The sequence below is a fragment of the Lycorma delicatula genome, chromosome 1 (assembly GCF_047948215.1).
Source record: "Lycorma delicatula isolate Av1 chromosome 1, ASM4794821v1, whole genome shotgun sequence".
Lineage (NCBI taxonomy): Eukaryota > Metazoa > Arthropoda > Insecta > Hemiptera > Fulgoridae > Lycorma > Lycorma delicatula.
This window is the reverse complement of record NC_134455.1, coordinates 178,848,216-178,865,080: the sequence shown is the minus strand read 5'-3', so window position 1 is coordinate 178,865,080 and position 16,865 is coordinate 178,848,216. Positions and strand designations below refer to the sequence as shown.

General features: G+C 33.9%; 1 protein-coding gene across 1 annotated transcript in view; it reads right to left on the bottom strand.

The window, feature by feature from the left end:
* The window catches only part of LOC142325976 (uncharacterized), a 57,263-nt gene that overhangs the window by 12,424 nt on the left and 27,974 nt on the right, over positions 1 to 16,865 (bottom strand). The window contains exons 6-8 of the mRNA XM_075367974.1: positions 12,446 to 12,718; positions 4,687 to 4,795; positions 728 to 889 (exon numbers count right to left, since the gene is read on the bottom strand). Of these exons, the coding sequence (XP_075224089.1) occupies positions 728 to 889; positions 4,687 to 4,795; positions 12,446 to 12,718 (544 nt within the window). The remainder of the gene's footprint in view (positions 1 to 727; positions 890 to 4,686; positions 4,796 to 12,445; positions 12,719 to 16,865) is intronic.

Below are 16,865 nucleotides of genomic sequence, written 5' to 3'. Positions count from 1 at the left end.
AGATTTATTTAAATATTTATATAAATAAAAGGTATATTTCAAATTTTGCTCTTGTGATAAATTGTAAAGGATTTTTGAATATACACTTAAGGTTAATGTTGTTATTAGCAAGTAGAGGTTCCCTTTAAAAGCACTAGTCAAGGTATTCAGCCATCATACATTGTCAATCGTTAAAACTTTCACTTTTCTTTTTTATTAATAGCTACTTTAATTTTTAAGTCTGTAGTAGAGATAGATTTTTTATTTTAATTTTTGGGTATAGTTCAGGGTTAGAAACATTAGACGATTCAGGAGTAGCATTTAAAAATTTATATACACACTTTGGATGTTCATGGAATAACTTAGTTAGTTATCCTTTAAAAAATTGTTCTTGATTGCTAAGATTACAATGCATAAAATTCTATTTTATGAAATTACAGTTAATCATATAGTCAAGGATTCAATAACTAATTTATTGTCAAGCAATGCATACTACACTGCTTTGGTCATAACCCCTAATAAATTATTTCAACAGAATATCATATAAATAATCTAACCCAGATTTTTAACGTTGATGATATATCAGAGGCATTTAATTTTAAACATGTTTTCAACCACTGGTATTTCATCCTTACTTCACTTTCAAGTTCCAAAATGCTTATCACTCATATGCTTCATGTATTTCCAAACTATCAGATTGTATTCAAAATATGCATCTTATCTTGTTTATATACGTCTACAAACTTACCAAGGTACCCATCAGAATCCAAAAATGTTTTTTCCACTAGCTTCTTTTTCTTCTTTTTTCTCCCTAACTGTGGAGTTGCAGGAATTATGTCTTCATCGTCAGAAACAGGGGGTGGAGGTGTTGGCTCTCTTTGTTCAGGTGATGGTGAACGATTAACCACTTCTTCAATGTCCCGAAAGAAAAAATAAAAGAATAAAAATTAACTTTGCAATTATTATTATTATTACTACACACTTATTACCCACACAACATACTCACACAAATATGCAATGAAACTTCAACAAATGGAACAGATGAAATATGGCATTTTTATTAAAATAAATTGTTCTTTTTTCCTAAAATATAATTATACATCAAATATTGTTGAACAAGAATATTAAATAAAAGTGTAATTATTTGAATATTTTATTTTTACTAACTAGTCTACTAATCTTTTTTGTCTTATAAACTCATTCCACTTAATATGAAGAATATGAATGTTTTTAACTTTGTGATCAATCGTTATTAATGTAAATAATACTAGAGATTAAGAATAATTTTTTTTTGTTAATAAAAGAATATGTTAATATTGGCCTTTTTAGAATGATCAATTTTATAAATCAAATATTTAATTATTTTTATAAAAGGAAAAATGAAATTAATTGGATGAATGAGATAAAAATCAATCTAAAAAACCAAAACATTTCAGAAAATGAAATATCAGACAGAAAAGTTTATAACGAGAAGATTGAATCAATACAGGGTTTTCAAGAAAAAGAAAGGAAAAAAAGACAACGGTGCTCAAGAATGGTCGAAAAAAAGAAGAGTGACAGAATAAGCTCAAAGAATGAGAGAATATTGGGCAAAAAGAAAACTGCAAAGAAGGTGGAGATTGGAACGTGGACTTTTAGAGACCACAATTTAAAAAAAAAAAATTTGTATTCATAACTTCATAAAGAATACTGATAGCATTCAATGTAACTATTGAGTGTCTTTCCTCCAGCATCTTGTTCAATTAAACATTACAATAAATTTTAACAATTCTTAAAATGAAATTCTGTAAGAAATTAAAAAATAATTACAATATTAAATAATGAATTATGAAAAAATATCACAATAAGAAATCTGAACTTCTTACGAATAAATGCATTATTTAAGATAAAAAAAATTCTAGTATGTTGTTTGTTACTAGAATTTTATAAACAACCAAGGAAATAATTTTAAACAGTTAAAAAAGTTAGATGAAATTTAATTTTTAGTTAATTAAATTTTTGCAATTTGACTTAATGTTTAGTTTAGAATCAAGACCATTTGTCATACTTTGATCTGTTTTGTTCAGTTGAATTTCTTAAATTTGTATCTTGTTCAACTGACATTATTTACACCCATTTAATCAGAATTAAATACTCTATGAATTGTGTTGCAAATCTATTTTTCTTATAAGCAATTAAAAAAAGTTTTTTTAATCAAACCTAAATAAATGATTTTTGATTAAGTTTTTTTAAAAAGTACAGTTCTGGAATCCAATAAAAAGTTTATTTTTGATCATCACAACATAAAATCACTAATTTATGTTCAAAGAATTTCAGTTTAGTATTATTTTATCTTCAAAGCAGAAATCGGGGAAATTTTGTTTGATTGCTGAAATTAAAATATTAAGACTTTCCTGACACACACTTATAAATGATTTTCACTTCAAATGGCTTTCATGCACTCCTGGGACAGGGATAAAACTTTTGAATTCCTAATATACAAATGTTTTTTAGTAATTGTGCATTAGAAGATTTTAAACATAATACTGTACTTTTCCAGTTTATCAAATTAAACTGGGAAATAAACATTTTTAAGTATTAACAAATTTATTTGAATTTTTTATAATAATTTTTATTATAATGCTGTAAGCATGAATATGAAATAACAAATGAATAAGTTGCTATACTTCTGTACCCTTTAATTGGCAATGAAAACATTTTTACTTTCCCAGGCCCAACATGAAGATTAAAATCCTTCTCGCAATAAAAAAAAAACCTTGAAATTACTACTTTCATAATTTATTTTCTCATTTTCTTATAGAAAAACATACAAAATAAAATAAGGATTTAATAAATCCTTAAAAAAATGGTAGTTAAAAATATCTGTTCAAAATTTTTTATCTGTATTTTTGCTAAAAGAATAGTTTTCATTATATAAAAAAGGAATGTAGATGCGTATGTAGTCTTAAATCAATTTATGTTACAACAGATATCTAAAGACTACTGGATTATTATATGAATCAAACAATGTACGAAATTATTGAATAATTTTTAATTGGACAAAAACACAACCCAGTTTCAGATCAGTTAGACCCATCCATAGAACAAAGCTTTAAAGTTCAAAAGACAATTCATATTTTAATGAGATTCCTGTTTTACTGCATTTTCAAGCAATAGAATATTAATTGTATTTTTTCAAGATGAAAATAATTCTGAATAATTTTGGTTAAATAGAAACAGTCTGAATGGTTTAAACTCTCAATATAATATGAAGATATCCCTGACAAAGACAAAAGTCATGTCATTTCTGGGAAACTTTCCTGTTAGATCAAAAATCGTTCTAGGAGATAAGATTCTTAAACAGGTGTCTCATTGTAATTACCTAGGCTATGATGTTACTTAAGAGAATGATAGAGATTACAATTAGAATATCTGTATATTTCAAGCCATTTGTGGAATAATAAGGAGAACACTGCACAGGAAGGTGCTGAATGAGATACAAATGAAGTTTTATAAAGTGATGGCTGTTCCTACTTTATTGTATGGCTCTGAGGGTTGGGTCTTATCAAAGAGACAGCTCAATAAAATTCAGGCAGCGGAAATGAGATACCTGGGTTTGGTACAGAGGTGCACTAGACAAAATCGTTTTAGAAACGAGGATATAAGATTAAATGTTCTACCCTTGTGCGATACAATAGTACAGAACAGGGAAGTGGAAGGACCATGTCAAAAGGATGGTAGATGGTAGATTCCCCAAGGAAATAATACACTATCGACTGAAGGGTAAAAGAAGTGTGGGTCGGCCAAGAAAGCGCTGGTAACCATTTGAAACCGAAACAGGTGAATCACCTATACCATGATGGAAGAAGAAGAAGAAGAAGGATAAAACAGTACTTAACAATAATTTTAATATATTTTTTTACGGATGGAAATATTTATTTAAGTATGTACATGTTATTTAGTTAACATTTACTTATTTTATTCAACTACAGACTGATGCCCAATTAAAACTACTCTCCTCCATTTTTTATGATTAGAAAGAAATTTTATAATAACTGAAAATTATTACACATTAAAGCTTGGTCAACTTGACCCGGTTTTAAACCCAGAACACTTCAAGAAAAATAATAATGTTACTTAAAAATAAAATTGCTGGAAATAACTGCAAGTATTAAATTTATTTTTATGAAACTGAACTTATGTTTAATAAATATCATATTTTATGCTTTAAAGAACCTATCATCGTGCTTTCCTCATATGCATATAGTCTCATTACTCATGATTTTTATATTCATAGTATTTTCAGATAGTGTAATCACAAGTAGCAAGGGATTACCGTACTTACTACTTCATTTAGTCCCATTTGAACACTAAAAAAGTTACACTTTACTTCAATAGTAAAGATTGAAAACTATTTCCTGTGTTATTTCACCTCATCTAAATATATATATACAGATTAGACATTACATATAATGATAATGTATGTATAATTATACATTTCCAATGTAATTTTTAAAAAATAAATTGCAAATGTTAATCCTTCATTCAGAGAAAGATAAAAATTTTGTTTCTATGCAAATGCCAAAGTTCATAAATATTGCTTCAAATTAACTTCTCTTCAATCAGAATTTTAGAAAAGAAGCAGTTATATTTTATTTGCAATGTATCTGAAAATCAAATAAACAATAAGCACAATCATGTTGCACACAAAATGAAATAACCACTAACCATCTTCACTACTTTCAGAATCACTCATCATGATAATTCTTTTCCTTTTTTTAGCAGGTGGAGATTCTTCTTTAGTTTTCTTTTGCTTCTTCACAGATTTTTGGGCTCCCTAGAAAACATTTTAAAATACTGAATGTAAAATTAATTTGTTAGCTAATCAACATGAGCCACTGAATAATATCCTATTTCTTTCTTATATAGAACATATTGTTGTTGACTTATGCTGTACCATAATTAATACCAACCATACATACCATAATTATTTATGCAACTACACTTAAAGAACTATTACTGAAATGAATGCAACAGAATATAAACAAAATAAAAGTAATGTAGTAAAAAAAAATAAAACTGACCCAAAAAACTGTTTTTAATATAAAAAACTTATGCTATGTTAAGATTTCAAAAATCTTTGAGCTTAAAACTTTCTTTAGAATTCATAAGGACTTATGGGACATGTTTTGTTTTTTAGATCTGGATTTTTATATTATAAAAATAATAATCCTAGGATTATCAATTACTAGTGAACTACTCTACTGTAATATGCCTGAGCCAAAATTCATCCACTGTTTTACCAGTTACAATTTTTTTACATTTCTTCTAATATTCATCAGAATTTTACATTAATTACATAAAATAGTTCACTGAAATATGAAGGCTATTTGGAAATTAACCTCCAATATTCAGTATTGCGCGAAGGAGTGGAAGGTAATGATTCGATCTTTGCACAGTTGAATAGCCCAGTTAAGTGCGGTTCTAGTAATGTTATTGGAAATATTGCTCGCTTGTTTGTTACTGTAAAACTCTCATTTGAAATAACTGCTGTAACAAAAAAATCTTGTCACTGTGAAGTGTGTACCATCATCAGTTTCCTTCATGCAAAAGACTTGTCACCTACTGAAATTCAATACGAATTTTGTTCAGTAAATGTTGGAAATATCATGAGTGACAGTGTGGTGAGACAACAGTGCCATTAAGTTATGGGAAGGTTGAACATTCACTACAATGAAAGAGGTGGTCAACCCACAATTGTCACAGATGAACTTGTTGCAAGTGTCGATGTGAAAATGAAAGAAAATCATCGATTCATGATAACAGAACTACTTGGATTTTTTTTAAATATCACAAACAGTGTTCTATAAAGCTAACTGATGTGTTAACTGGGTACCTAAGCTTCTTTCTGACATACACACCAAAAAGAGGATGGGTCAGCACTAACCTTCTTACATCATTACCATAACAAGAAGAATGAATTCCTTGACCACATCACAACAGGTATAAGACATGGATTAGATTTGTTAACATGGAAACAAAAGCACAATCACTGCAGAGAATTAATTTTGTTTTTTTGTGGTTTGTTTTTAAAATAAAAATTTGCTCATTAGAGTGTTTTGAAATTATTTTTTGATCATTTTTAAGATTCTCATTTTTAGCATCAATACAATAATTCAGGTATAGTAAACCAATTATTACATTATTATTTGTGTGTGTGTGTGTGTGTGTATATATATATATATATGTGTGTGTGTATGTGTGTGTGTGTGTGTGTGTGTGTGTGTAAAAACCAAATTAAGCAATAACAGAAACTGATATGAGTACACTATTAAAGAAATATGTATGCATGGAATTTCTGTTTTTAAATCATATGTGTGAGTTTGAAGAAATTAAATTTGCCACTACTGATTTATAAAAATTAACATGTTTTCTACAAAATAAGTTTATTTTCACAACAGTGATCAGGACAATTAGAATTTTGTTTATTAGTTTATATGATTGCAAATGCTTTGAAAGTATTTTTAAGGTCTTTGTTTGTCCTTCCTAAGAAGAATCTTTTATGACTTTGCTCTATGCAATATATTTTTACAGACACCTTTATTATAAATAATAACATTAATTTATTATTTATTAATTAATTTTTTTTTTGCTTAGTTTTTAAAAGCTTCTTTTAAAAACTAAGCAAAAAATCTAAGCTTCTTTTAAAATTTAAAAGCATCTTTTAAATTTAATTTAACATTTATACTAACATTATAATTTAAAGGAATCTAAAACTTATTATATTTTCTTTAAATACTGTGAATTCAATTTTTGTTTAAATTGGATTGATTTATTTATTTATCCTGTATACAATAATAATCTTGTTCACTATCTATTTAAATCATCTATTTTAAACCTATATTGTTTAGGGCACTACAAATTACATTATTAGTAGTAGATTGGTATTTGTAGAAACCTCTAAATATATTTTCTTATATTTTACACACTGGCAACAAAAAGAATAATTTCTCATATAAATCAATATGATTTTACTGATTTATATATATATAAAATATATTTTTATTATTATATATGTAATAAAAAAACTATGATGTTGTTTATTATTTCAGTTGGGTAAGTGTTCTTACCATTTTTTGACTATATTTGATGGTTTTGATATAATTAATTGTATAATGTATAATGTATAAATATGTATAATAATTATATTATATATAAATATGTATAATAATTATATTATGTAGTATATATATTATATATTGTTGCCACATGCTGTACTTTCTACAGGTAAGCGTGATGCCAGCTAGTAGATGTTAATACTTCCCCGACATCTACCAGCTAGCATTACGCCTGCAGTTCACCTATGTGCCTGCACAGCACATGCATTCCTCCTCACTAAGTCGCTGACAGCACAACTCTCTCCAACCACAGCAGTGCTGTGACCCCCATAACTCACAGGTGCCTATAAAAGGTCGACAACAGCACAGCAAAGGCATTTCGTCGCCAACCACTGCCTGGAGAAGGAAAAGAAAGAAGTTCCCTGGGTGGTCCAACATGGGATCTACTGGCAGATGCCAAAATCCCTGCTGGAGCAGCAGGCCTTGCCAGCCCACCAAGGGAGCCACTAGGCACAGACACTATCTTCCTGCCTCATCTTGCCAGGCTTCAAGCACCCTGGCTGGTGAGTCCATCAGCAGGAGCTGGCCCAGCATGTGGAATAGCTCAGAGAAAATCCCCTCAGCCGTGCCAATGGAACACAATCAACACTAGGGGTCACTACTGCCACACTTTAGTGGGGACTCAACTGCTGCTGAGGGAAAACTCAGTCCAATTCCAACAGCTGAGCCAACATTGCTGGAGACCAGTTTTTAGACCCAACAGCCCTTCTCAGAGCTATCTCGCAAAACACACAAATAGCTTTTTCAGGGCCATCGCTACAAAAACCTCAAACAGCCCTTTTCAGGGCTACCATAAAGTTCTAAGTTGTCATTGCCATTGTTGAAGCCACAATACATATTTCTTCAGTTCAGTGAATACATTTATGATCCAATGACTCAACACATTCTACGGCTGGGCATGCATTTTTCCTGAGGACCTGGGGCTGAGATACTCAATAGATAAAGCCAGGCCTCCTAAACCTTATTCATACAATATAAATATTGGGTCTTAAACAGTAATTATGATACATCATGCAGGTAGAATACCCGTATAATTTGTTGACCTTCTCTAACAGCAGTCTTACTCCTAGGAATCTGTGAAAATTAATCCAAACACAGGTAATTTTTGGTTTATTTATATGTTGTGGCTGCACTGTTTATCCATACTTATTCTTAAGTTGTCTGTTAATAGTGTAATATGAGCTTATTTTTCTTTGATTATTTAGCAAGTTATAAGTAGTATTTTGTGGATTAGAAGAATTCGAGTTACGGTCAATGGGGTTGGACTAGAAACGCCTTTTTGAAATATCTTGGACTATGGTTCGATCAATATGGGCTATACAACCGACACCTCAATGAAGTATGCAGTAAAGTTGAGTGGATTGTCAACGCTCTCAGCAGACTGATGGGTGCCAAGTGGGGACCCAGAGCAGCTAAAATAAAGCTACTGATGATAGCAGCGATTTCTATAGTATTGTATGAAGTGCCTGCCTGGTTTTCAGCACTAAACAGCAGGAGGAATGTGAAGATGATGACATCACTGTAGAGACAAATGAATTTAAGGATCGTGGCAGTGTACTGCACCAATGGTATTGGTGGATACAGACGGAGATCTGGCCGGGGTACCGCAGATCGAGTTACAGGCTACCCAAATGAAACGGATCTATGAGGGCATGGAGAGGAAAGATGCCACTAATCTCTTGCTACAAGAATAGCAAGAGAAGTGGAATGCCACTACAACTGGGGCATGGACAAAGAAGCTTATTCGTGAGATAAGACCGTGGCTAGAGAGGAAACACAGCGATGTGGGGTACTACCTGTCACAATTCCTCTCCGAACACGGATGTTTTGGTGTATACTTACACAGGTTTAGAAGGAGGGAGCTCCAAAATTGTGTATACTGTGGTCAAGAGGACACTCCCTTCCACACCTTTTTTTGAATGTGCACATTGGAAGGATCTAAAAGCAAGATATAATATACAAGAGATTACCCCAGAAAATACAACAAAATATATGCTAAGAGGTAAAGAAGAATGGCTGACAATAGACAGATTCGAGACTGAGGTTATACAAGCAAAGGAGGTGGATTACAAAAAGTAGGAAATGTTACTTTAAGGAAAAAACCCGGAAAAGACCCGGCTGCTGGGGCAGGGCCTGGGAACAGCATAGCCAGGCTCAGTATCCCTGGCCTTAGCGGTTAGAGGCAGAGGCAAGATGAAAATAAGGAAAAAACCAGACCAGTGAACCAACCTGTCATGCTGGACGTACTGACGGTAGTCAGGGAGGCTTATTAGTCACAAGGACACTCCCCTGGGCTGAGTAATACTTGATTGTTGAGTCAGCCCAGGGGAGCAGAACCAAAAAAAGGGCAGTATTTTGTGAAAGTGTATTTTTATTACAAGATCATACTTTCGTATTTTTTGTTCAGTGTGTTTTGAATATATAATTATGGACACAACTCCAAGAAAGTGTTCAAAGATTGTTTCTTTTTCTGAGCATACCAGTATAACACAATAACAAATATGTTAAAATAATTTTAAAAAACTGGTTTCTTTTCACTTCAAAGGAAAGACAAAGGTGGTTGTAAAAGAAAAACTACTCCAACACAGGATCAATTATTAGTAAGAAAAAGCAAACATGATCCAATATTATCTGCTCAATCAAGAATTAGAAACCAGTGGAACAGATTTTCATGTGACACCTGATAGACAACAACTTCTTGCAGCTGGACGGAAACTCATTGACCAGCTAAAATGCTGCTTTTAACACCAACAATGTGCAAAAACAGGCTCTTTTGGGTCAAAGGACATGCCAAATAGGCCACAGAAGACTGGTAAAATGTTATGTTTTGAGATGAATCACATTTTTATATTAAGATGTAAAAGGTTCCATACACAGAAAAGCATCAGATGAAAATACTTCACTGGCTCATATCCATCAATCAGTAAAACATATCTTGAAAAAAATGTTTTGGGGTTGTTTCACATTTGAATGTCCTTGTTCATTACTTTCAGTAGATGGTATGTTGAAAAGTGATAGACATATTAAGATTATGAAGGAAAAGGTGGTGACACAAGTTCATGAATTCCCACTAGGAAATGAAATGTTCAAACAAGATATGGTGCCATGTCATACTGCAAAAAAAGTGGAAAAATTCTTTGAAGAATGAAACATTAAAGTGCTCCTGCAGCCAGGCAACTACCCAGACTTAAACCCAATTGAAAACCTTTGGGCAACAGTCAAAAAAACTACTCTCAAAAATGAATTGTACCACAAAAATTGACCTCATTAAAGCAATATTAGTATGATTTCATGATGATGAAATCAATAAATGTATAGTACACTTACTGAATCAATGCCAAATTGTGTGTATGAAGTGATTAGGAATAAATGAGGGAATACTAATTACTAAATATTCACAAATTGTACAGGTATGATTATTTTTTCTAAATAATGTTACATTTTACTATATAGCATCTGTGTTGGATTAATTTGCATTCTGCTGTATGTACCATACTTTATAAATCTCTAATTCATTTACTAATAAAGAAATAAGTGTGACATTTACATTAATTTAAATATTGCACTATCCTTTTATTTCCTGTATAATTTTTTTAAATTTGCATAAAAAATATATATACATATGTATATATAAAAACAAAAAACTAACATTAATAAAATGTTTCTCAACAGTAATACTAGTAGCGGTTGATCTGGAACATAATGCATATGGATACTGGAACATAACAAGATAACAAAATGTAACATAAAGCAACAATTGCTGCCATTTTGAAGTTCCATTCCCCCACTACTAACATTCTAAAACTCTTTGGCCCACACCATCTCTCATTATCTATCAGCTGCCACTGATATGGAGTTTTGTATGCCTGCTAGGTCAACACATCTGAAAAGCATGGTGATTGAGTTTTTAACAGCAGAAAAATTGCTAATGACATTCATTGTCATCTAAAAGCCATTTATGTTGATGAAACTAATGATTGAAATAGCGTAAGTGGGCAATAGGATTTTGTGTATAAGAAGTTGGTAAAGCAAATATTGAGAATGAACCTTGCAGTGGTTGACCACTTTTTTTGATTGATGAAAAGCATCAAAAGGAGGTAGATGAACCGATTCAAAATAGTTGTCGCATCAAACATTAAGCAGTATAAGTAGCACAATTTATTGCACATCTGGTCTACCATAAAATCTGTTTGCAGCGGGAGCCATACAAACTTAGAGAAAAGAACGAACAACAAGAGTAATGTTTTGATAGTTCCTGAAACATTGTAACAAGGAAGATGATCTTCTTTTCAATATTGAGTCAGCAGTTGAAACTTGAGTGCATCATTAAGATCTGGAAGAAAACTGGGTTGCAGTTTTTGTAAAACTGTTTTGTAGTTCTGTGTCTCAATTAAAAAATTCAAAACAATCTTCTGCAAAAAAAATTCTCTTGGCAATGTTCTGTTCTGGGATTCCATGTGGTTTACAGTGAATTCTATATGTTACATAGAGATGTTAAAATACATTATGAGATATGTGTCTCATGTTTGATAAATCACAGAGCTGATAATTCTGGAACACAATCATGCTTGGCCATAAATGTTGCACGCAAATGCCGAGTCTCTTGTGAAATTGAAATTTGAAGCTGTTCTGCACTTTTCATACTCACTGATTTGGTATCCTGCAACTTTCACTTCTTTCCACAACTAAAGAGGGGAATTAAGAGTATTCATTTTGCCATGGATGACGGACTGAAGAATGCAATGAGGTAGTGGTTCAAGGAAAGACCATCAGCAATCTTTATTGAAAAAACAAGGAAACTGATTCACTGTTGGGAGAAATGTGTAGCTGTAACTGATGACTATGTGGAAAGATCTCTTTTCATTTGTGATAGTGAGCAACTGTGTACCCCTCATACTAAAAAAGGGGGGGTTCAGTCACCCCTTGTACTAAAAAATTATTAGTACTTAACAATTTTTTTTGTTTTTAATATAATTACATAAAAAATTTATAAAAATGCTTAATAATATTCTTTTATCATCACTTTACAGTTGAGAGGGTTTTTTTATAGCATGGAATAACAGCTATAAAAGTGGATGTATATGTTATATGGTCAAGCACATTGGCATAACAGACATTGTAAATATAGATTAAAACTACATTTTGAATTTGTTCACATTTTCCAAAATGTTTTTGTACCAATTGCATAATACTACTGTCGCAAAAGGTAGAATTGTTTTGAAAACCCAATTCCTTAAAACTAATTATTACTCATAGTTGACTTTTATAGCTAGTTATAAAAATATAATATATAATAATAAAAAATAGACCTTAGATAATTTTTTTGATTTTTTACTAGACTTCAGATTCGAGTCATCAATAACAGTAGTAACAAACGAGTTTTCTTTCACAGTTTCATCTAATTTTAATTCTTTACTGCTTTCATTATTTTCTTTATTAACTTCTGATGAATTATTTTTCACTTCATTTTCATTTTCGCTTAATTTTACAATTTTTGGGGGCTTTTTATTATCAGAATTCTGGTTGAAAAATGCTACCAATCCTTTAGGTTTATTTTTTGGCGATTGTTTCACAACTTTTTCCTGTAAAAAAATTTATAATAGATAACATACACAAATATAAGTTTTTATTGATTTTAACTTATCCCCAACAGAGATAAGGGATTATATGCAATGTACTTTTTTACATTTATTTAAGAATTTACACTATCTGTCCCATTCTTTCTTATGGATTGACTTTAAAGCACCCAAGGTACATATCACTAACTACCCACTTTCATTGAGAGTAGTGATGTTTGTAATAAAACAAATTAGAATAAAAGGTGAAGATTTTCATTGCAGTATAGTGGGTTGATAAGGCATGTCAATATTCTGGAATTAATATTGAGTGTAATACGAAACTCCTCATTCACTTTTCAAGGAATTTTCTAGGGTCTAGTACATGATCATGATGTGTTTTTTCAACATTACTGCATGAATTTAGGGTGGCACTAGGTGACTCATATTAAATCATCTTGATTACTGTTGTAATGGTGCTAAAACAAACTGTATAAAGCACACTGTATAAAGTACACTCCACAGAATAAATGCAAACACATCCTGATCCCATAGGGAAAGACACTCTCCATGTAGAAGTTTTTGTCACCATGCCACCCCCTCCATACCTAGCCCTTAGGCTTTACCAGAAGTAATCTTGAACTCTGGCAAAAGGCATCTCTCAGGCTTGTTCTTGCCTCAGTCAGGATGCCTTCTAGGAAATGAACTTGTTAAAACAAAACACATCTATGTCGAGTCTTTAACAAGACTGAATCACATGAAGAAACTAAAATTAAAAATACAACCTGGCACTCCAGCCTACATCTTGTGAGGTAAGACTGGATTATCTGATGCAAATATGAGGGAACTCAGTGGTCCTCTAAGGAATGCATTATGATAACATGAGAAATGCAGTTAAATGCATTTCTCATGTCTAGAGTAATGAGGGTGCACAATCCCCTGCCGACCATCTCTCACGGCCCTCCCAGCCATATTGCATACAGCATACAGCATACAGCAACCTGGCAGACCTTCCCCTGCAAAAGCCATACTGGCTTGCAGAGAACCCGCCCCTCCTCAACTGCCTGAGATACTCTATGCTGGAGCATGCTCTCCAGCACCTTGGCCAGTGCATCTATGATGGCCAGAGACCATCATAGATGCACTCTCTCTGCATAGATGCACTGATGGTCTCTGGCCATCATAGATGCACTGGTTGTTATAGGTGGTTGTAACCACCTATAACAGTCAGCAAGAGGAGTGTCACTGGGCCTGCAGCAAAATGTCCACGTAACAAAAGCCAAGCGATGAGCCCAGACAGATGCAGCATGTAGCATAATAGCCTCATTGACACCTTGACACCCCAAGATAGCATGTACAATAATTCAACTCCCAATTGGGTTGAATGACTATTGATTCCATAAAAAGCATCAGCGGCCTTTTTTGCTACATATTGTAAATGTTCCTTGAACTGAAAATTCTCATCAAGGATAACACCCAGGTACTTTTGAACCATAACATACCGAATATGGAGACCAGTCATCCAAACCCAGATTCGTCGAGAAGCAGTCAATCGCCCATGAAGCAACATCATTGTGGTTTTCTCTGGGCTGAAAATCATTTTATGTTGGAGACTCCACAGCCAGAGTGTCTCACAAGCATGAGCAGCTCGAAACTCTACTTCGTTATGCGAATCCCCTTCAATCAGAAGCAAAGTGTCATCAGCATAAGTGATGACAGGACAACCACATGGCAACCTCGTATGCAACATGGAATCAAATTCTATAATCCAAAGAAGAGGGCTCAGAACACTGCCCTGAGGGCATCCTTTAGTTAGGGTCATGAACCTCTGAGCCTCCATCATACAGGAAAACAGTCCAATAGCTGAAATAACTTTAGAGCACTTCTAATTCATTTGGATAGGTCCAGAAAAATCCCTAATACCTATTTGCATGAACTAGAGGAAGCTATATCCATCACCTTTAGTTTGGCATCCTCAATGCTCTTGCCCGGTCGGAAACCATACTAGTTGTCCATTAACAAATGATCAGTGACCATTATTACACTAATATGTACATATAGGACCTTCTCAAAAACCTTATCAATCACAGGCAAGAGCGTTAGTGGATGGTAAGAACAGTAGAATCCTTGTCGCCACCTTTGAACAATACCAAATCTCCATGCATTCAACACGTCAGAAAATGACCAGCGAAGAGCAAGCTATTGTAAATTCTAATTGGAGGACCAAGAAGTACTGGAAGCGCTTGGACAAGGAGTTCTACAATCATATCTGGAGGCCTTGTACTGTGCCATACTACAGATCACCTGACGTACCTCTGCCTCAGTGATCTCAGAAGACTGTAAGTCGGTCTCGAAAGCCGCGACTTCCCATCTGACACGCCGGTGGTATGAAACCTCACCCATCATTGTGTCGTCCAGAAGTAAATCATTCAACAAAATATCAAGGACACGGTCCATGTGAATTACCATACTTTCGTGGGTCGATAAAGCTGACAAGACATCTTTCCTGTGCTTATGCCCAAGGACCCTATACACAACACCCCAAGGATCTCTATTTCCTTGTTTCTGAATGACGGAATGCCAAGAATTACGCTTGGAGGACCTAATATTATGGAAGTACCTAGCCTTCCTTCTGCGGTAACCGCAATCTGGGCCGCACACTGATCAAGGTCACCCTTTCGTTGCGCAGCCCTTCTAAGCCAATTCACAGACTGCTTCATTGCTGTCAGATTCCGAGACCACCAACCAGATATACGTTCCCGGCCAGTGTCTTTAGGAATGGCTTTGCCACTGCCACTACCGCAGAAGTGAGATTTTCTGCCAAACATCTAATGATGGGCCATCAAGATCTCAAGAAAAAACCTCCAGTCCAGATTCCAACAACAAGGAGAATTTCAGCAAGTCCACCTTCCTATGCAGGAAGTGCCCCTGGTAAACAACAGCAAAGTGTCCCTCATGGCCATCGCGCAGCTCATTTGCTACCTCAAAAAGTATCACCCGATGGTCGCTAGTACAGTCGTCGACCACAGGCTTGTTAAGGATCCTGCCAGAGGTGTTCCTACCAATGGTAATGTCAATATTTGTACCCAAGAAGGCCCATCGTCTGTCAACCATACCGACGTAAGTAGCCAACTGGTCTGCAACATTAAAAACTTCAAAAATTATGCTACATGAATATCGTGTCTTTATCCTCGTCTTTGTCTTCAGGATAAAACAATTCAATGCTTCTTTGGACTCTTATGACGGTGTCACTAGGAATAGCTGTTCCTCCATCCAGTCATCTTCCAATACCCAGCACCATCACGATGATCATGGCAGTATACGAGCTCTTCCTTCACTTCCCCTTAGGGATCAAAAACACACGTGAGCCCTCTACCTCTCCTGCAGGGAGACCCTGTGTTAGCTCCATGTTCTGAAAAAGATCTCTCTGCCATTGGAGTAGCATGGCCTCTTCCAAGTCGCTCAAGTTGACAGATTTTAACATCTTCTCAACCTTCTTAGTTCCCAAAGAGATATCTCGTATCTCGTATAAGGATTGCACCACTACCTCTACGTCTCTAGCCCTGTCCAAAATCAGCACATTCCTTTATTTCAGTCTTAGTGCTTGTATTCTGCCGAATCAACACAATCATACAATGTATTTCTTGCATTAAGTGATCAAAATCAAATCCATCAAAAATGTCACTCTCATATTCTTAAACAGCCTCCACTTTTTTCTTAGGAACTCTTGGCTCTTTTAAATCCTTTTTTTTTTTTGCTGGCTCACTCTTTTCAGGACTGCTGCATCTGTAAACTTCCATCTCCAGCAGGTTGCACAGCATGTCGGCACCTGATCCTTACTCCCCACCAAGGGGGGTGGGGGGCAAACAGGGCCGTTTCTTTTCTGGAAGGGGCTTTTCTTCCATGTTTCTGGCGTCTGTTTGATTCTAGTGGTAAAAGACCCCCAGAATCTTGCTCAGTGTAAAATTCCTTGCATTTTTACACCCCACTAAATGGTGTTCAGGGAGGTCTGGGAGGGGTGAAGTAAAATGTCTCCTGAAAATCTAGTCAGTGTGTGTGGTATAAAGGGAGCACAAGCCTTTTGTTTTCCTAAATTTTTTTTTAAAATGAGAAGGACAGTGGATTTCGGAATACCAGTGAGCTCTTCAATGCGTCTCACAGACACACAACAATT